Raw genomic sequence first — 23,675 nt, forward strand, 5'->3', positions numbered from 1 at the left:
GTATATATAATATGTATATTCGTTTCTGTTCAACGATCTTCAGTATATATGTGTGTGTAGTGTTTGTATGTGCATAAACGAATTGACGAATTAAAATATTTTACAAATATTTAACAAATATTTAACTGATGTACATTCGGGGCCAAGGACGTCTACTTCGTAAGTGTATACGTGTACTTAAAATTGATGAAGGTGGTGAGGTGGAGTAGGAATAATCAATTATTAATCACATTTAGTTCTTGTTTTTATAATGCGTTGCCAGCTTCTAGCTATCTAGCTACATGCATACGTGCAAAAGTGCATATCCGTACCACGCATCACTGAGTTTATATCGCGATCAAAAAGTCATGAGCATTAGCGAGAGGAATAACAAAAATGAAATAAAGTAAACGAAAGAACAAAAATGCTTTACTTTGGATCAATGTCGTTCCATTTTTTTTTTTTTTTAAATTACAGCATATCCAACATATTCAATATTGACTGAAGAAAATGGAGTGAAAGAGAAGGAAAGGATAAGAGAAGAAGAAGGAAAAGAGAAGGATGTGGGAAAGAAGGATGAAACGAATAAGCGAGACTGAGTGAGAAACTAACTCGTGAACATTTAGCTGCGATGTGTATCGTATTAGTAACACAAATTTTGTCAACTTTGATGATGATGTCGGATTTGCTTTTCTAAAATAGCATCAACGTAAAATTTAAAAAGAGAACTAGGGAGAGGAAAAGAGAATAAGAAGGAGAGGAAGTATGTCTGTGCGTGTTTGTATGAGAGAGAAAGAGAGAGAGACAGAATGAAGGAGAATGAGCGAATGAGAGAATATAAATCAATTGATGCCAAACGATATGAAAGTTACATATTGACAAAATATATTGACATATAAGTTCTTTAGCAGAGTTCCGATGACGTCATTGCCCCCAACAGCTTCCTTTCTGTTAGAACAAATTAGCGTTCCGACAATTCGAAATCCAATGTTCCATATGTAGTGAAAACGTCAGTTGAAAATAACATTTCAAGCCACATTTTTACACACGTTTTAAAGACATTTCTTTTTTTATACTTTCTTCTAAATATATCATTAGTTTATTTTTAAACTCAATAGTGACACAAAGTATGACGTCATGCAAAGAAACTGAGCAACGCTGAAAAGTCTCACCGTGGACTACCTTTTTACATGAAGTGACTAATTTCATTTAGAGATTTATTCATGTGGAGTAAACGCTAGCTCGCTATTTTTCTAGAAACACCTCCTCTTAACAGCGTACACCATTATGTAAATTATATCCCGTAAAATCTCAACATAATATTGTTCCAGATTATATAATTAACTAATTAATTCATATATTGTATTATTCATCATACAGTTATTCCTTTTCAAACAACGAATCTATTCCAAGAAGAATCTTCTAAATATTACATCGCTGGTTTCCTAACAGTTTGATCACGGCGTGCCATCAGATACATAATTTCTAGATATGTACGAAGTAGCCAGTTGGTTTCAAAATATAATCCATTTTTACATAAATAATTAAAATATAACTATTTATGACTTCTATAAGCAACAGGGATACGAAGCATGTGTGTACAAAACCATAGAATTGTAAATTTGGTTATAAATAAAGATATTATGTAAGCTATTTCCGCCGTTTTCGAAAAGCTGCAAAGGAGAAACTCTTTCAGATAGTCTTCCTTCCGTAAGGTCTGTATTAAAGATATTAAAAAAATATACTATATATTGTTTATCTTTCATTTGTTTCAGTCATTAGACAGCAGCCAAGGTGGGGCAGCAATTTGAAGGATTGCAGTGGAACGAATTGACAGCAGAAATTATCTTATCTGCACACAAACGCACACACACACACACATATATATATATATATATATATATACATATACACACACATATACCCCACACACACACATATATATACATGTGTGCATGTGTATGGAAGTAAGCATATTTGTGTATATGTGTGAGTGTGTGTGCGTGCGTGTGTAAGTATACATATACTTGTATGTATACAGTGCATCAGTTACTCAGTGACCCAAAATTTTGCAGTGTACCACTTTGCACACAGCGTGCTCCCTTTTGAAAATTGCTCTAATACCTTACTATAATGTGCGATGTTTATTTTCCGTTAATGAAAATCGCTCTCTTTCTCTCACACACGCATACGCATACGCACACACACATATACACTTACACAGACAAACGTACACATATGTAGGTATGGAAAGGAAAATAAATTGCTCTCCATTTTCCGGTAATGGATCCTCTTAAAACGTTCTTTTCACAACCCGCGTTTTAAAACGCATACTCTGTTACTGTTTAGTACTTGGACAGATATTGTATTATATTATTATTGTTGCCATTTTCCCCCATATGAGCTTAAACCGCGTGACAGTTTTAGTTTCCTGATTGAATTCAAAGCCCCTCACTTACGCCGTTAATGGTCTTCCGAAAGACAACCATTTGAAGAAAACTCATTCCATTCCTCTCTAAAATTTGGTTTTACGTTTAAGGAAAATTATCATGTTTTTGCTGTTGCTTTGATTCTTCCTGTGATCAATATTTCTGCAGCCTGTTCGGTTCATGACCGAAATCATACTGCGTCACTTAAACTGCTCATGCACGTGTTCAAGATAATTAACGTGATAAATACATGTTCTCACAAAAGTCTTAGACTACTTGATTCCTTAGTGGATGCAATGAACTCTCTGAGAATATATTTCCAAATATATTTATAAAAGGAAAATATAAATTTTGTAGATAGATGCTCCCTACAGATAACAGATTTTTTGTAGTGTATTATCCCCCCTCTCCCCTCCCCCTCTCTCTCTCTCTCTCCACACACACGGGCACATAGTTACTAGCACATGTCCTCTAGCATATTCATCAAGATTAAAACAGTGCGTCGAGAGCGGAAACGAACATAGTAAGGCATTACATCCAGTCCATCTGACGCCCTAAACACTTTGTTAATTCGTCCTGAATATATAAATATATATATATATATATATATATATATACAACGTCCACACGTTGTTGTTTTTTCTTGTCTTTTTCTCCGTTCTTTTTTAATTAATTATACACACACACACCACACACACACACACACACACACACACACACATACACACACACACACCACACACACACACACACACACACACACACACACACATATTATATATATATACGGGAAGGTTTACGAAAATAAGCAAAAGACGAAAGCAGGTGGAGTACAAACTAACAAATGTATTAGTATGGCGCTCAGGAATAGAAATAGAACAAGTCTTTTACGTTTCGAGCCTACGCTCTTCGACAGAAAGATACACAGAAAAAAACACGGAGAGAAACAAGGAGAGAAAAATGCGTGTAGGAGCTAACGATCTATCATGGCGTCCGGCTATATATATATATATATATATATATATATATTAGGACGCCATGGTAGATCGTTAGCTCCTACACATATACATACATATATGTATGTTTGTATGCATATAAATTTATAATTAATTAAAAAAGAATGGAGAACTAACAAGAAAAGATCAACAACGTGAGGACGTAGGACATGTACAGTATTAATAGACGCTCAGCGAAAGACAAGTATGGTTGTTTCAAGTTTCGAGCATAGCTCTTCTTCGGAAACAGGAAATTCCAAAGGAAAGAGAAGGAAACATCACCAACAATTCACGTGTAATTACATCTTTGAAGTGATTCGAAGTAGGACAAAGAGTGTTTTCTGAGACAGGAGTGTATGAAGAATGGTTTGTATCTCAGTGTATGTGTGTGTGCTCACGTGTGTGTGTGTGTGGTGGCATGTGTAAGTGTGTGTGTGTCTGTGCTCGTGTACGTCTGTGCGAGTATATTCGTGCATGTGTGTGTGTCGTGTGTGCTCTGTGTGTAGTGCGTGCTCCGTGTCTGTTGTGTGTGGGCATGCGCGCGTGTGTGTGCGTGTGTGAGAGTGGGTGTGTGTGCTCGCGAGTGTGTGTGTGGTGTGTGTGTTTGGTACGTGTGTGTATGTATGGGGTTTGTGTGGCGTATGTGTGGTGTGTGAAATAAAAAGACATGCGTTTGTTTCTGTGTACGTGTGTATGCGTGTGTTCGTGTGTATATATGTGTATGTACATATGCATGAATATACATGTATATATATATATATGTAAATGTGTATGCATGTATGAATGTATATATCATTTTGCGAACATTGGCTCTCGAGGTACATCACTTAACGTTGTAAATAATACTATCTACGTATTCGATTGGAAAACCATATATGTATGTATTTACTTATATCACCATTGTTAAAGATTTTGTCTAACATTTTGCTTTTCTTGCTTTTGTTTATATCTCAAACACACACACACCTACACACAAACACACAAGTACATGCTCAAACACTCACGCATGCACACACAAGCACACACACATACATAGATGCGTATTTACTTATATATAAATACATATATAAATAGATAGAGCAGTCGTTCCCAACCTCCGCACTACCTATTTTATTTACTTGAGTTTTCCCTCATGCCCCTTTTAATATATACATAAATGGAGTTTTTAAATTAGTTCACGGACCCCCTGTATTTCCTTTGCGGACCACAGTTTGGGAGCCACTGAGACAGATAGATTATAGATTGATATATATATATATATATATATATATATAGATAGATAGATAGATAGATAGATAGATAGATAGATATAGATAGATAGATAGATAGATAGATAGATAGATAGATAGATAGATAGATAGATAGATAGATAAACAATTTTATAATTATGAGTATAGATATAATTAGGGATCAGCAAAAAATCTGCTTCACCACATACCGAAATTTAGAAATAGCAGCCAAAACTAGCTGTTTCTCTACCATAAGAAAAATTATTGATAATATAGATCGGTAGATAGATAGGTAGGTAGGTAGTAGATAGATAGATACATACATACATACATACATACATATATACATACATACATACATACATACATACATACATACATACATACATATATACATACATAGATTCATAGATATACATACATACTCACCCACGCATATATATATATACAGTTTGTGCCAAATCACTATTTGTTTTAACAAGCTAACAATGTCAAGCTATCAGAAAACATGAAACATCTACATTTAAATATCTATATAAATATTGTTTACATTTTATACATTATAAAATACCAATAATCGTTATTTTTAGAATATATCACGGTGATTGTTTTGTAAAAGCGTCAGGGCGTCAGTATTTATTTCAATTTCTTACATTCGTAGTTGAACCCCCTTTCCAGAAAATTTCTTGCCACTTTTTCTGAGGTAGATAACATTATGTCCCAGTTGGACAATGCTTTCAAGGTAATTGACTAAACACTTCGCCACTAAATTCTTCACATTGTACCTAAGTAAGAAATCTTCATCCTCATTTCAGAATAAATTTAGATAACAGATTTGAATTACACAAAGTATTTTGTAAAAGAATGTAAAAGGGCAATAGCAACATTATATGCCTGCATGAGATGAAATGAAGCCATTAGGTCGATTAAACTCGTGATCGAAGAACAAATAGGATACAGGTAACCAAGAAATATCATCAAGGAAGTTTTGATTATTTAGCTTCCATCGGGCACATTCGAAACGCTTTACTTCTTCATGCGTTATAGATTGCAGCAAATACATTTTCCTTGGTCGTAATAGAAATAATTATTCACTGGGAGATGTCACATGCTCTACGTATTTAACAGCAATTCGGAAGACCGAATACATGTGTATTTCGTACTTTTTCTAACGGATTTGTTTCCTTCATTTTACCAATCATGGTCGACACATACATATGTGTCAGTAGCTTGCTGGTGTCAGTATCTTGTTACTCTGATTTACGCCTGCGGGCGTACAATCTTCCGGAAGGAGATGAACAGATAGTAAGAGGGAAGAGAATAGGGTGAGCAAAGTCAAAGCAAAAAAATAAGGGGAGATGTGTTGTGAATTAAATTAAAATATACAAAGATATACAATCTAAAACGGATAGTTATGAACAGAGAGGAAGAGAGTGTGGAAACGATTAGAAAGGATAAAATAGATAAAGAAATTAGATAGATATAGAATTAAATGTAACGGATAGTTATAAAAAAGGGGGAGAAGTAGTTCTAATCTCACCATTGAGATATAAACGAGACACTACAGAGTTAAATATAAAAATCCAGTACTTTGTGTGCAAATGAAGAATGAGAGATAAAATAAAGTATAATACAATAGTCTATCTATCTATCTATCTATCTATCTATCTATCTATCTATCTATCTATCTATCTATCTATCTATCTATCTATCTATCTATCTATCTATCTATCTATCTATCTATCTATCTATCTATCTCCTTTAAATAATACTAGTTTTAATCATGCCGTTGTAAAAGTTTCGAAATGAAACTCTTCAAAGAAAATCTGCAATTGATCAAAACCTTAGGATTCCAGTTAGTTAGTATTCTCTTAAAACAGGTTGAAACAATTTTTGATTAAGCCCAACAGGTATCTCAGAGAATAGCATTAAATTGCATGCTTCTATGGATTTGCTTTTGCAAAGCTTGTATTTTGAAAGAGGCAGAACCAATTTCTTTTAAGTGCCAGACATGTTATATCAATACGTTGATGATCTGTTTTGCGGGTATGGAAAGGAAGTATAGAGAAGTTCTAATTCTGTAGCTGCATTCATTGTGTCAGGTGCAAATTGTATTATTGAAATGAACCTTCGTCCTATAAACAACCCCTTAGCTCCATACTTATTCTATGCAGATATCGCCCAATCTTAACTCTCTACAAACCTGAATATCAATAACTAAATGTAACTTTACGCAACACATAAGATATCGTTGTCCTATTTCTGTGACCTAGTCAATGACCCATTTGTTTTAAACCACTCAACAGCCACGCTTTTTAGACGATATCATTGTTCATTCCTTTATAACCTCACGCAGGCGTAGTCCATTTTAGACACTTTACGCTAAGCCCACGTTGACTTCATGAACAGAACGTTGAAAACAGCCGCTAATGAGATAAATATTGGAATGCTTCTCTTCTTGTGTCCGAGTCTAACGATTCATTGCCAAGCAACCCTAAATTCAGATATTTATATTACTGTAATGCAAGACAACCATGTAAAACTGGCGAAGCTCCACAATGTCTCTACGGGGCATAGAGCTGCTATCTGTATCAGAAAATGGTTACTTAATGAATTTGTGTAATTACCCGCCAAAATGTACCTTAATTATTAAGTATTTTGACATTGTACATAGTGGGAGAAGTAGACCTTTCAGAAATAGTTAGTGAAACATCTTCTATTATTAACACATACAAGCAAATATGTATATTTATGTATGTATATATATATATATATATATATATATATGTATATATATACTTATGTATGTATATATATATATATATATATATATATATATATTTATATATGTATATATATATATATAATATATATATATATATATATATATATATAGATATATATATATATATATTATATATATATTTGTGTGTACGTATATATACATTAGCACTCACACACACAATATACATAGAGCAATTGAGTATATAAAGAATGGTAGTTAGTGCCGGTTCATAGGGTTATCCAAGGTTTCGCGCTCATAAGCCCTTAGCTTTGCGCACGGCTCGTCAGATCCGATTTGGGGTCTGACCCATTATGTTCTGACGAGAAGGGTGTAAAGCTAAACGCTTTATAGAAGGGAAATACCGGGTAACCCTATGATCCGGCCATAACTAAGTTTCTCTTTCTCTCTCTCTCTCTACACACACACTCACATGTTATTGATCAAAACAATCTAATTCAGCCCCACGTAACTTAAAGGAACTAGTTGACAGGTATTAGTTCTCTGTAACATTAGGTAATAAAGCGTTCTTTGGGGATCCATTGTAGTTAAGGATGCTGTTGCTCTTGGAACATCCAATACTAATTTCCAATCTACCACAATAGTGAAAAGTACCTAGGAATCAGTAACATAAAATTGTATTTATTGTAATTTTTCCTACATATGCTCTGTAACTATGAATACTACTAAGGATAATAATTACTTTACAACGAAAGAGAAACTAGACTGAATCATATATGTATATGTATATATATATATATATATATATATATATTATATGTATATATATATATGTATATATATATGTATATATATATATATATTATATATATATATGTATATATATATATATATAATATATATATATATTATATATATATAATTTATAATTATAATTATAATTAAAAGTACCATATGTTATCAGCATTGCTAGAAAAAACAGTCGAAAATTACTCAGATAAACCACAATACCAATGAAAATTTAACAAGCTGAACAAAATCAAGGAGCTAGTATAAAGCCAACCAAACATTGCTGGGGAAAAAAACGAAAATAAATTTGCAGATACACCCATTTCATGCGATTTCAAACTCTGGGATAATACTTCTAGTCATCATCAGTGGGTCTCACCTTGAGTTAAACTAATACCTACTTCCTCATGCTTGTTAAACTCGTTGAAAAACTAGCGCCAAATTCAAACGATAGAGGTGTATAATTATGCATAAACGAAGATATTATTATTAATAATTATTTTCTCAGAGTTCGAAATCACGTGAAATGGGTATATCTGGAAAGTCATTTGCATTTTAGCCCCCACAATGGTAGGTTTATTTTTTATTCGCTTCTCGATTTCTTTCGGGTTGTTAAATTTTCAGTGATACTGTGGCTTATTTGAGTAGTCTTTGACTCTTATTTCTAGCAATGTTGGTACTATCTGGTAGCCTTAATTATAATTATAATTATAATTATAAATTTACCGTTTTGGTTTTTATGCTTGATAGCCACTTATATTTTATTATTTATTAATATCTTTATATATATAATATATATATATATATATATATATATACACTCATACACGTGCATATATACAGCCACCCACACAAATATGGAGAGAAAGAAATAGATAGGGAAGAGAGAGAGAGAGACAGAGAAAGAGAGAGTGGGTGAGTGGAGTCCAAACACATAGAATTGACTTACTTTCTCTTCCGTTTTTTCCTTTCTTCGAAAGCCGATACCACGTGACATTAGGATGAGGTACTCCAGTTACGTTACACACAAGAAGTACCGTATCACCTTCCCGTAATTCCATGTCATCGCTAGATAAATGGTCGATAATTTTCGAAGGAACTGAAAATGGAGAAAGGAAAACAGAGTCAGCAGTGGAAATAATCTTCATAATTACTTCTGAAAATTGAAATTACCTCTACTAAAGAGATGGAAACAAACTCCAAACAGCTACCTTGTAAATTTATCAATTATTTATTTCGTAATACTTTGAGTTCTTTCAAAGGGAATCTGGAAAGATCTGTCAAATTTTGTTAAGCGCCCTTAGAATTGGTTTCAATCTTACACAACTTTTTGTTTAAATTGTTTTTTAGCAGGGCTTGAATGCATCCTAACCAACGAACAACATGGTCTTTAAGTGTGCTAATCAAATCTTTTCCTTATCTCGCCATTATTGATTTCTTCCCGAAATCTCGCGCTTAATTTCAAGCATATTAGACTGATTAAAGATGCGTTAACAACCTTCCTCAGAGGCTCAACACGAGAATTGAAATTGGAAAGGAATATAGAATTAATGAAGTCATCGAAGATAAAAGACTTTTCAACTAGATCAATATAGAATTAGACTCCATAAATGCCCAAAGTTTAAAAGCTTTATTCCATATGTAGATTTCAACCCATCACGAATTAAGTTCTATCATGATATAATAGCCACGGGAAACCAGCATTTAATGAAATAATCAATTCCGTTTACCAGTTGTGTCCTTTTTCTCGAGATTGCATCACTTATATCCGCATGTCTGGGCTCCTCACACATTAGCAAGAGTAATTGACAGATATCTCTGTATTATGTTTGTTAAATTCTCTAGGCTCATTGGTCGCTGTTTTTCGAACAATTTCCTATTCACTTTACAATCTCTTTTGAATAACGAAAATGAACGGAAAGTACAATATTTCAATTTGTTAGAAAACGCAACCACTGTACTAACTAGAAAATATTAACCCTGCCAAATAACTGATAATCAGATTCAACTCACATGTATGTAACATTTGTTCCTGTGCGAATTGTGTAGCAGGTATAATTATTCTTTAAAAAATGGGTTTTCTTCACTCTGATTCTCAGTGTATAGTAGTTATACTTAGCCAAGTCCTAGACAGATGTAGTTACCATTCTTTGAAAGGATCATGTTCATTTCGTGAAATATCTCGAGAAATAATATTATAATGTAGGATATGTAACCGTCCCATCCGTAAATTATTTTCTTGTATTGTACTAGAATAAATATGTTATTCGGTTCTTTTGATTGATTTGATAAGATTGTTTGGAAATATTTCTTTAAGGTAACATACTGTTGAGAATCGTTGGATTAGTTTAGTCACAGACCCACTAAGTCCCGTGTTTAAAGATAGGGATTAAGTGACGTCAGTTCCATCCTTAATCAAACCAGAATCCGAAACGAAATTAAAACTGAATAACAATTAAGCAGTGTGTGAACTGCAACTGAATCCATGTTTCAAAATGTTACTGCTAATGGCATTGAACAAAGTTTTAAAAATCGTAAGAAAAATGTCTTCCCTTTTCTTATCTAATAAATCTATCTTCGTTTGCTATAAGAATGAAAAATTAAAACGGTATTTCCTCGCAACTAATCTATTGATTCATGTGACAGCTTTCTGCATTATCTGAAGTTGTGGCATTCATAAATTAGATCCATCTGTATAGACTCATATTGAAAATTTTAGTCGTAACTCTCGCGGATGCTTTCACGTTGTTTTATATTAATGTTATCGTATTCGTAGGTGAATATAGTTTTCAAATGAAATTCAGTAATATAGCAACATTGATAGAGTTAACATTATTTAAACTTGGAATGCATGAAACAGAATAAATTTTTACGACGTGGCTTAAATGCTGTTGATGTAAATTAGCAGAATGACTAAGATTTAAAGGGTTACTGGTCAAATACGACATTTTGCAAGCCATTCACAGATTATGTGAAGACTGTTTGCCTAAGATATTGCAGCTGCAGGAGTCATGAATATATCAATGTTACATGAAGTCTCAGGACAATATTTTTTCTCAAATTTTCTATATTTACCCATCTTTGTATTTAGTTCAAATATTGAACGCTTGGAAAAAATCGAGAGTGTGAGACATATCAAACAAAAATAGCGGAAACGATCAAAGAATTGTTCATTTCTTTCACAATGTAAAATTACCTCCAGAGATTCAGCAATGCATTGCAAAACAGCACAGAAGTATTTAATAGAGTAAGATATTGTATTGTAGGCCCTAGATAGTATTCATAAAAGAGATTTACGATCAAAGATGTTCCAACCGTGACTATCCTATCAATTCGCTCAATATAGCGTATCCTAGACTAGATTACACCATACTTCATTCCATTTTAAAACATAGTTACGATATGCGATTTGATGAGAATTTAACTCTTATTTCAGGAATTTCGAGTGGCCATGTAAAGGCTTCATAGCTGACTCATGTCCAATGAATGTACAAAAGGTGTACATGTGGCGGGTGTGAGCTTTAATATAACGACCTCATGTCTGAGGAATAATATACACAAAGATAGTATAGAATGGAATATAAAATCTAAGAGAGGGAAAATCTAAAGCTGTCATTGAACATAGACTGATTTGATAATTTTCAAAGTTGATGTGATTGATCTATTGGTTTTTATCACACAGAGATTCTCTTTCAAAGTATTCGTTTCTTCTGTGGTTTACTTCCGGAGTTTAATAATTTGTGTGACCGTCTATCTCATGTCTGAGTGTATCTCTATTCAAGTAATATCCTATATATAATATATATACATATATATATATATATATATATATATTTATATATATATATATACATACATTCACATATATATATATGTATATGTATATGTATGCAAATATGTATTATATACACACACATGTATATATACATACCTACATATATATATATATGTATATACATATATATATACCTATACATATGTGTGTGTGAATGCTTTTGTAGTTAGATGCATGTATAGGTATGTGCATAGTCACATACATACACACACACGCGCGCGCATATATATATGTCTATATTTGTATGTGTGTGTTTGTGTGAAGTCAATGGTTCGCTCCACAGCCTTACAAACAAAGAAACTAGTACGTCTACTATAAATATCGACTACTCTTTCAAACGTCAGAATTTTCTAAGCACAAACACATACGCTTATACACTCGCACTCGGAAAGATATTCACATAGACACAGAGACATAAACTCATACACGTAAAAGGTAAAATAACAAGCATGTTATTTAGTAGACACACATTTAACTTAGCTGTTAGAAACTAGACATTGGGGTTAATCACAGAGCTTTCTCTCTGTAACGGGAAAGAGAAGTATAGTCCGCTTAGTTTCAGCTGTTATTAAAGCCTCATCAACGACTGATTATGCTTTTCTGATCACAAAAACATAGTAGCTTATGGTTCGTTACAGTATATGCATATACACACTAACAAAGTGTCAGCAAGCAGACACAAATGCACACACACACACATACACACACACACACACACACATACATATACACACATATACACACTAACAAAGAGCAAGCAAGGAGACACAAACGCACACACACATACACAAACGCACGCATATACACATTAACAAAGAGTAAGCAAGGAGACACAAACGCGCACACACACACATACACAAACACACACATATACACACTAACAAAGTGTAAGCAAGGAGACACAAACGCGCACACACACACACACACACATACACAAATTCCCACATACACACAATCATATGTACACACATTTACACAGGTACACACATATACACACGGATACACACAATAACTTCATACCCTCACTCACGCATGCACATACTAAAATCCAGGTTCCCAACTGTCACACTCTAGCTATTTCCGATTAATTTCAGCTGTTCTTAAACTCACGTTTAAGGCGATCTCTGAACCATTTTCGGTCATTTCAGGATGCACGTGACGGTTATATAAATACGCGTTTCTTTCTCCCTTTTTCTCTCTTTGTCCTTTCTTACTCTCAGAAGAAGTATATATATATTCGATGCAGGAAATACTTTCCATTCTTTTTCCCTATTTCTCGAACGTAAATCTACTGCATTCTGTTTGTATTTAAACCTCTGCTTTTGATATATATTTTGCACTATATTGTAAATGCATATGATGGAAGCACCCCGTCGGTTACGACGACGAGGGTTTCGGTTGATCCGAATCAACGGAACAGCTTGCTCGTGAAATTAACGTATAAGTGGCTGACCACTCCACAGACACGTGTACCCTTAACGTAGTTCTCGGGGATATTCAGCGTGACACAGAGAGTGACAAGGCCGGCCCTTTGAAATACAGGTACAACAGAAACAGGAAGTAAGAATGAGAGAAAGTTGTGGTGAAAGAGTACAGCAGGGATCACCACCATCCCTGCCGGAGCCTCGTGGAGCTTTTAGGTGTTTTCGCTCAATAAACACGGTCTGGGAATCGAAACCGCGATCCTACGATCGCGAGTCCGCTGCCCTAACCACTGGGTCATTGCGCCTCCTGTAAATGCATATACGATATAGATAGAAATCAGCGTATTCATCTTTAGGATATTTCGGACATGCTATTTTCAATGGATTTGAAAGAGATGAAAGTTAGGGAAGCAGGATTTGGTTACGCGCGTGTGTGATGTTAGCAAACTTAGGCAGTAGTTTTGCACACTTGAGTGGCAGACATGTCTATTTATTTTTTGTGCTAGTAGTTCCCTTTTGATGTGTTTTAATGCATTTAAATTTATATTCATTTAATTATTATATGCAGTTTAAAATATTTCACATGTAATATATATTTAATATTATTATTATTATCATTATTATTTTTATTATTATCATTATTATTATCATTTTTATTATTATTATTACTATTATTATTATTATTATTATTATTATTATTATTATTATTATATTATTATTATTATTATTATTATTATTAGTAAGACGTTAAGTCGGTAGGAAGCATGCTGGGCAAAATTCATTGCGGCATTTCGTCCGTGTTTACGTCTTTCTGACTTTATATTCCAGCGAGATCGACTTTGCCTTTCGGTATTTCTGAATCGATAGAATAAGTACCATTTGAGTACTGGGGTACTCACTGAAATTGCTACTTTTGTGCCCAAAATTTGAAACCATTATTACTGTTGCTGCTGTTGCGTTGTTTTACAAATGCGTCTAGCTGGCATAAATGTTACAGCATCAGACAAAATGGATAGCAGTATTCCAAATGCTGACGAGTTTGGATTTGCTTTCATCTTTTCGCGGTTTCATTGAAACAAATAAGTGTTGAAAACTGGAGTCAACGTATGCGATTTATAACTTCCCCTCAAACTGATGGCTTTGTGCTGAAATCTGAAATCATTCCTATTATATAGTTTACTGCTCCGTGTAACTACGGTTCTTCCGTGTTGATTGGAAATCACTCCTGGTTCATTTTTACAATACATTACTCAAGCTTTGTTGAAACATGTAAACCAGTAATATTCACAGAAAGAAAGAAACGTGAAAAAGAAAGAGAAAGCGAAAAAGAGAGAAAGAGAGAGAAAGATATGAAGAGTAAATTGGATTCAAGTGATTCTAGCTCTCTTCCTACAGATCTATGATTTATAAGATTTTGCGCTGTTTCAGTGACTACACTTTGTTCCTGCCTATGTTTTTTTCCCTACATATGTGAACAAAAGAAAAAATTGCTAAAATGTGTCAATGCCATGAAATTAGAAACTACACTTTGGTGAATATGTACTGACTGACATCGGCAGTATAAAAAAAAAAAAATGAAAAAATCACAAAATTTACTGAATTGAAACATGCACACGTTGAACAACAGAGAATGTAATAATGTATCTAACGTAAAACTTGTTCAATAATATTAGCATGAAATAGTTGTGCTACCGAAGACTTGATGTAAATATTCTTCATCGAACACTCGCCCATCTTTGATTCCGTTTTATATTGTTATACATGATTACATATATATATATATATATATATATATATATATATATATATATATATATATTCGGGCATAATACATAGATACTTATGTGTATGTATATATGTGCATCTGTGTTTGTGTGTCTGTGTGTGTGTGTTTGTGCGTGCGTATGTGTACACATACATCATCCGGTTAGCATATCACCAACGAATTCAAGTATTCGGAAAACTCAAATGTAAAAAAGATAAGCTTCACTTGCTGGTGTCTGTTTGTGTTGGCGCAGTTTTATAGTTTTTTTTTTATATGGTTGTGTATGTGAGTGATAGACAGACACACACACACAAACACACATGCAAATTTATATATGCATATATATATATATGTGCAGTGTTTTGAGACCTGTATATATATATATATATATGTCTACAGGTTTCAAAACACTGCACATACATACACAGACACACAAACACATATTTATCTATATGTATGCACATGTATACATCCACACACACATACACATATGCATGAATGTATGTATATATATATATATATATATATATATATATATATATACATATATTTACATATACATACAGATATATGTGAATGTAGGAGTGTGTGTATAATATACATATATATGTATACATACATACATACATATATATATATATATAATATATATATATATATATATATATATAATATATATATACATAGTTTTATGCATATGTGTATGTGTGTGTAGATGCATACATGTGCATGCATATAGATAAATATGTGTTTGTGTGTCTGTGTATGTATGAGCAGTGTTTTGAAACCTGTAGACAAATTACTGCATGTATACACAATGAGTGTATATATATATATATACATAAAAACGCATAAGACACTTACAAATCATTGGAAAACAATTCTCAACAACATGAAGACATATCTGGCCGATTTCTGCTGTCCGTCTTCAAGGATTTTGCTGAGTTTCACAGACTGATATCTTACGTTTGATATTTGAAAATGTTGTATTTGATTTGGTTGTTATTCCAATAATCGATTTCTTTTCCCCCACTACCCCCACCCAACAACAAATAAATCAATAATAGCGGAAATAAAGAAAAACAATAATCAAACGAATGGAAACCAACTCAATAACAACAATAACCATACCTTCATAATTCAACAATAACATGTAGAATAATGATAGCTTTTACTATCAATATTACTGTTTTTGGCGGTGATACTGTGATTATTATTATTATTATTATTATTATTATTATTATTATTATTATTATGATCGTTATTGTCATTGTTAATGTTGTTGTTGATGATGATGATGATGATGCTATCATCATCACTATCATCATCACCACTAGCATTATTGTCAATATTATCATCGTTACACGAAATATACTAAAATTAGAAATGAAAATATTATTATTAATGGAACCTTATTGAATTGAATCAATAAACCGAATAATATTTTTTCTTTTGTTTTCGATTGTATTTTATGTTGTTTTAAATACTTTTTTGTTCTATTAGTTTCATGTTATTTACTTATTTATTTATTTATATTGTTTTTTTTTTGCTTTCAAGTCTTTTTTTTCCTCCCCATATTTTCTTGAGAATTCGTGATAGATTCCTATTCGCTTAAATGTGATTAAGGCATAATAATACACCATTCTTTATTCATAATACACACAGTATGGCAGCTAATTTTCGACGTTTTGTTCCGCATTCTTTAATATCTTTCAAATTATTGTCTCATCTCTCCCCTTGGCTTCTCTTTCATAGTGTCACTCACAATTTCGGCGCTTCGATCGTTTTTATTCTCAATGTATTCAATAGTTATCTCTTTTAATACAATGATGGCGATATTCACACTGTTTTTGATGACAAAACCTAATGAATGTTATTGCGAACAAAAACCTACTTCATAATTTAATAAACCAGCTTGCTTTTTAGTCATAATTTTCATATGCTACAAAGCTCTTGTACTTTTTTTTGGACTCTTTGATTGTCGTTAAGCCTTTCTTTCGGTTTGTCTCTGCCCATCTGCCTGTCTGCTAGTCTGTCTGTCTGTCTTTCTGCCTTTACCCCTCTCTCTCTCTATCTATCTCAAATAAATGCGTTAACATGTGACATTATTGACCGAGTTTATCGTGGTCTTTTCCGTAGGCTTTTCTTTCCACAGATAAACCTTATCTGCTTCCCCCTTTACATTTGACATCATGACATTTCTGTGATACACGATCCCTATTGATCGTTTTCTTTCTTTCCTTTTTACGATCCCTTTTGATCGAAAGCCTACCTCACTTTTTTCCTCCCCAAAAAGGAAAGCTCTACTTTGTAATTTGTCCCGTCTGTGAGCAGCCCTCTGTGGCTAATAAAGAAACATATCTATCTATCTATCTATCTATCTATCTAGCTATCTATCTATCTATCTATCTATCTATCTATCTCTCTCTCTCTCTCTCTCTCTCTCTCTATATATATATATATATATATATATGTATATCTGTCTGTCTACTTATCTACCTATGTATCGAAGAGTTTCTGTGCATGTGTTTGTGTGCATGCGCGAGCGGATAAGTGTAAGTGCGCCTAAGCACGCGCGCCTGTGAATTTTTATATTCTGTACGAAAGTAGTACGTTTTTTGCATTTCCCATACTCCAATCTTGTGTCACCTGGCATACTTTTACTTTATATAAAGCTTGTCCTAATAACAAAGCATTTACAATACTTCGATAAATATTGGTCTGGATTATTTCGTTTAAACATTTCTGGTTCCGTCGGAACTTACTTTTATCTGACTACTTTCGTAAAATTCATTTATTAGAAAACTACGACAATTTTTCTCTTCTTTTACTTTGAACTAAAGCAAAGTATCGACAACGTTTGAACTTGTAGTGATCCGTTTTATCACTAGTTTTGAAAGTTTTGAAGAGAAATACAACACTCACAAAATATACTCGAAATCTGAAAGTGTCAATTTTTTTCCAGCATATATTGGAGAGACTATTATCGCCATGGAATACCGTTTGAGAAACTTAATAAAATATTAGCTGATATTGTTTTGTGTTCATCTAGCTTCATATTCTATACAATGGTGGTGAGTTCTTCAAACCTATTTCTTTATTACCCACAAGGGGCTAAACATAGAGGGGACAAACAAGAACAGACATAGGTATTAAGTCGATTACATCGACCCCAGTGCGAAACTGGTACTTAATTTATCGACCCCGAAAGGATGAAAGGCAAAGTCAACCTCGGCGGAATTTGAACTCACAACGTAACGACAGACGAAATACCGATAAACATTTCGCCCGGCGTGCAAAAGTTTCTGCCAGCTCGCCGCCTTTGAGTTCTTCAAACCATTTTACAAAAGGGCTTACCTAAAGAATACAGTGCCTTGTATTGCAATCAAAACTTAACAGCTCCCACAACCCATGCACCTGTGCTTTGAAATCACCTCTATAGCTAACAAAGACACATTAACGTCTTTAGTCGTAATACTGATGATTGCATGAACCAACGTAACCAGAAATGCTTAAATGAAATTATCCAAACCACAATCTATTAAAGTATTATAAATGCTTTGTTGTTACGACAAGCTTTACATAAAGTATATGTATCCGTTTGCGGTGGTCATTTCCTGTGAGATGCATTCAGCAGTAGAACTGAGTAAGATAGTTAAGTTAAGTTAAGTTAAGTTAATTTTTTGGCTCAAAAAGCAAAAAGCAAGGCCATGTAGGGGGACATGATGTTATGTACAGGGTGGTGTTCATACAGACAGTTCAGGCCATTCATGGTCAAGGGAGACTTTGAACCGAGTGGTCGTCGGCATCTTCACTATCTCGTCCGGCAGCTTATTCCATGGATCCGCAACCCGGACGGAGAAAGCCCTTCTCCTTCGATTGAGATGGAATCGTCGCAGATAGAGCTTTTCGGAGTGACCCCGCAGCCGACGTTCTGGAGCAGGAGTGAAGAACAGCTCTTTCGAGAGGTTACACTTTCCGCTTATGATGTTGTGAGCAAGAATGAGATCACCACGGCGTCGTCGTTTTTCTAGAGAATAAAGGTCGAGCATCTTCAGCCTTTCATTATAAGACAAATGCTTGAGACCAAGAACCATGCGGGTAGCCAGCTTCTGGACTCTTTCGAGATGATGTATGTCTTTGAGGAGATAAGGAGAAGAGGCTTGAATCCCGTACTCCAATATGGGTCTCACCTGCGTGACATAGAGCGGCAGGAATATGGCTGCTGTGAGCATTCTCAAGATGACCATGTACACTATGCAAAACCGGTAAAATTTAATGCATCCCCAATTCTTGCTTAGTTGTATTCTACTCATCAACTGATTTTACGTTCTGTACTTTCATGTTCGTAAACAACACACACAGAAGAAAATCAAAGCAAGCAAAAACCGGCTCATTATTGAAACGCATGAAACTTCTAACGATCTTCCAGATGAAGAATCTACAGCTCTTTCATAGAAGAATCGATTGCAATTTGTTCTCAGTAATAAACAGTGCAACATACAGGACTGAACTCAACACTGGGAGGCGATGTTTACAATGCTACTGTTAGTAACAAGACGTGCACAAGACGTAGCTTAAAGCTATGTAGTAAAAGTTACGATTCAAATATACTAATTAGAACTTTAAAATTATTGATACTTGTGCTTGTGTGTGTGAGTGTGTGTCTGTGATTATATGTGCATATGTATATATATATTTATATACATACATATATATACATACATATATATATATAGATAGATAGATATATAGATAGATAGATAGATAGATAGATAGTTAGATATAGATATATATGTCTATACAGGTACAAACACACGAATACTCACATTGCATACATTGTATATATATATATATATATATGTGTGTGTGTATGCATGTATATATATAGATATAGATATATATGTCTATACATGTACAGACACACGAATGCTCACATTACATACATTGTATATATATATATATATCAATATATAGATAGATAGATAGACAGATACGTACATAGATAAAAAAATAGATAGATATAGATAATTATATGCATGTATACATAAAATGTATATAATGTATATGTAGAGTCAAAATGGCCCAGTGGTTAGAAAAGCGGACTCGCGGTCGTAGGACGCGGGTTCGATTCCCAGACCGGGATTTATGAGTGTTTATTGAGCAAAAACGTCTAAAGCTCCGCGAGGATCAGGCAGGGAGTGATGGTGAACCCTGTTGTACTCTTTCACCACAACTTTCTCTCAATCTTTCTTTCTGTTTCTGTTGTACGTGTATTTCAAACGGCCAGCCTTATCAGACACTCTATCACACTGAAAACTCCCCGAGAACTACGTTAAGAATACACGTGTCCGTGGAGTACTCATCCACTTGCACGTTAATTTCATGAGCAGGCTTTCCGTTGAAGGTATCAAAAGAACTCTGATCGTCGTAACGTTCAATGTATATATGTGAGTGTTCGTGTGTTTGTACATATCTATCTATCAATCTATCTATATATTTAGGGAGATTTTACGAAAAAAAAAAACAAAAGACGAAGACAGGTGGTGTACAAAACAAACAGATGTATTAGTATAACACTCAGGAATAGAAAAAGTCTTTTACGTTTCGAGCCTACGCTCTTCTACAGAAAGGGACACAGAAAAAACAAGGAGAGAAAACGGCAAATTTTGCAAGATACTTTGTGTTAGTGACTGAAATCACAGCAATTATTAAAAATACCTATTTCATCTACCTGAAAGTATTAACTGTGTGTACAGTCGACTTGCGAGAAATACCTCTAATAAAACACCCTACTGCTTTAAATAGAGAAAGTAAATATTAGGTAATGGAAATCCAGATATCCACCAAAAAAGGGCCGGATAGTCATAGCTGAAATGCTTTTCTTCGGGGATAGACAACGACAACAACAACTACAACAACAAAAAGATGGAAAATCTGATATGGTTTCAACTCGGAATGTAGAATAAGAAAATTGATATCACCCACTCGTTGTCGTAGCACAGCAATTTGCTGCTCCAAATAAATTGCAAATCACCGAGGAAACTGAGATTATTTTCTGCTTTTGTATGTAGTCTGATTTCTATTTTAAGATATATATTTATCTATGTATTTTTTAGAATTTAATTCCAAACAACATGTTGTCTCGATTGCCTGAATGCATGCTGGAACATTATGTTACTTATTTAGATTATCGCATCAGTCTGTCAGTGTCATACCTACACAGAGTTTAAAAATATATCGTCGTATATACGCCTGTGTATATATGCGCATATGAAGTAGCGATTTCACTACAACATTGAAATTGTAAAGATTGAAATTGTAGACGATTCGGATAATTGATATACAGTTTTAACGTTACAATAAACGATATGACTCGTTGACACGAACACAGAGACGATTCCTTTCAAACAATCAAATTTTCAGTTCTACGAACACAAAAAGCACTATCACAAGCGTATATATGCTATATATGGCACTTATATATTAGTTGTTACCGAATGAAGTAAAAGTTCATATTAGGTGATCGGTAAAACCGATGTGTGTGTGTTTGAGTGTGTTTCCTATGCATAGCAATTTGTGTATGAGAGTTTGAATGATGGAAACCTGCGCATTTCAGAATGAGTGAGGAACTTTATATAAATCTTATTTAAAAAACTCTATGCTTGTTTTGCGTGTAATGAAAACTTATTTCAGACTACTTGCAAACAGTTGATATTAGACAAAAAGAAATAGAATGAAACGAAAAATAAAATTCTCAAAAGAAAACACGAAATACATGTGAAAGAAAATGAACATTAAAGAAATTCCCCTCAAACAGCAGAAAATTATGATTTAAGACAAGAAAAGGATTAATGAATTTATAGTTATGTAAAAAAAAAACAGCTTAATTAACTTGAATGCATTCTTTAAAAAATACATAACAATATGGTATCTAATTAGTGAAACAAATAATATAATCAAGTAATTGAAATGAGAAAAATACCATCAGTTCATTATCGATATCTTACGTGTGAATTTGTTATTGAACATTTATAAAGAATAAAATAATGCACTCGAAAATTCATATAGAAAAGAGATGAACAAATGTATAGAGGAAGTGAAAGAGGACATGACTTCAGAAACCGCAGGGGAATAATTTGGAAAGTTAGATGCTCAATGCTCACAGACTGGGTTCAACCTCCCTATTTATCTTTTTTTTTTTTTATTAATAAGAAAATGATGTGTGAACTTATAAATATTTCTTCTATTTTGTATTCATCAATTCTCTCAGAGAAGCTCATTTGCATGTGATACAATTTCTTTAATACTATCACCCTCACCAAACTCCAAACATATTTAATGAGCTGAAGAAAAATTACATAGAGGTTCATCAAGTTTACACTGCGGTGCTATTCAGTTTATACAGGGATCAAGTAATTTAGGCGGAAATAGATATCATTGAGTGTATGATAAAAGTAGCATGCTTGGAAACAAAACAGCCGAATTTTACTTGTTGACTGTGTGAATATTAAGATTTCACCTCTAAAACTCATACATACATTGTTATGGCGATTCACCGTTCGTGTTTCATAGTACGTTGTGTGTTGTTTTATTGTAATTACATGCCGTCAGGTATACGGCGATTTTTATTCAGTATTTATTATATCTTTTATGTACATATTGATTTCAATTAATCTATATTCACCAAATAGTTAACGGAACACACGCCTTTATACTGGCAAACACGAACGTGGAGGCACGTGGCTAAGTGGTTAGTTGTTAAGCCCATGATCGTGAGGTCATGAGCTCGATTTCAAATGCGAACGATGCATTGAGTCCTTTTGCAAAGCATTTCATTTAATGGTGCACCATTCAGCTCAGTTGTAATGAAGCGTTGTAGTCCGAGGCACGTAACATCTAAGAAGTTGACATCATCTAGTATGTATTTTTATTGAGCGCATTATAATAATATATTTACTGAAAACTTTGCATAAAATAAGTTGCAGGCATGGCTGTATGGTAACGATATTGGACTCTCATCAACTTGGGTTCGGGTTTAGTCCTTTGCGCGTCGATCGAGGCAAACTTCTTCTACGATACATTATTTACATTATTTACTATTGAAGGATATTTGTTCACATCTTGTTTGTTGCTAACACAACGTTTCGGATGAAATACCCTCCAGCCTTCATCAGGTGTCTTGGGTAAATTTTGAACCTGGGTTCTCATTCCTAAGGTGTTTTTCGATGTTGTTGTTATTATTATTATTATTTTATTATTATTATTATTATTATTATTATTATTATTATTATTCAGTTTACAGCCTGGAATCGAGCTCGGAATCTTGGGTGTAGTAACCCGCACTCTTAACCACTACGCCATATGCCCGTCAATTGTAAATAATGTAAATAATTGCTCTTCTTCTACGATATACCCGTACCAAGCAATGTCACACGGGTGAAATCGATTGAGAAAAAGAGTGTAGTAGCATTCGTGTGTGTCTAC

At 33.7% G+C, this 23,675-nt stretch overlaps 1 protein-coding gene and 1 long non-coding RNA gene across 2 annotated transcripts in view; one reads left to right on the plus strand and one right to left on the minus strand.

The window, feature by feature from the left end:
• LOC115210932 (opioid-binding protein/cell adhesion molecule homolog) overlaps window positions 1-23,675 on the minus strand; it is a 967,526-nt gene that overhangs the window by 285,331 nt on the left and 658,520 nt on the right. The window contains exon 4 of the mRNA XM_029779720.2: window positions 9,114-9,263. Within this exon, the coding sequence (XP_029635580.1) occupies window positions 9,114-9,263 (150 nt within the window). The remainder of the gene's footprint in view (window positions 1-9,113; window positions 9,264-23,675) is intronic.
• LOC118763148 overlaps window positions 7,241-23,675 on the plus strand; it is a 28,561-nt gene continuing 12,126 nt past the window's right edge. Inside the window, exons 1-2 of the long non-coding RNA XR_004998905.1 lie at window positions 7,241-7,251; window positions 23,651-23,665. This is a non-coding gene — a long non-coding RNA (uncharacterized LOC118763148). The remainder of the gene's footprint in view (window positions 7,252-23,650; window positions 23,666-23,675) is intronic.

Source organism: Octopus sinensis, linkage group LG4, assembly GCF_006345805.1.
Source record: "Octopus sinensis linkage group LG4, ASM634580v1, whole genome shotgun sequence".
NCBI classification, from domain to species: Eukaryota; Metazoa; Mollusca; class Cephalopoda; order Octopoda; family Octopodidae; genus Octopus; species Octopus sinensis.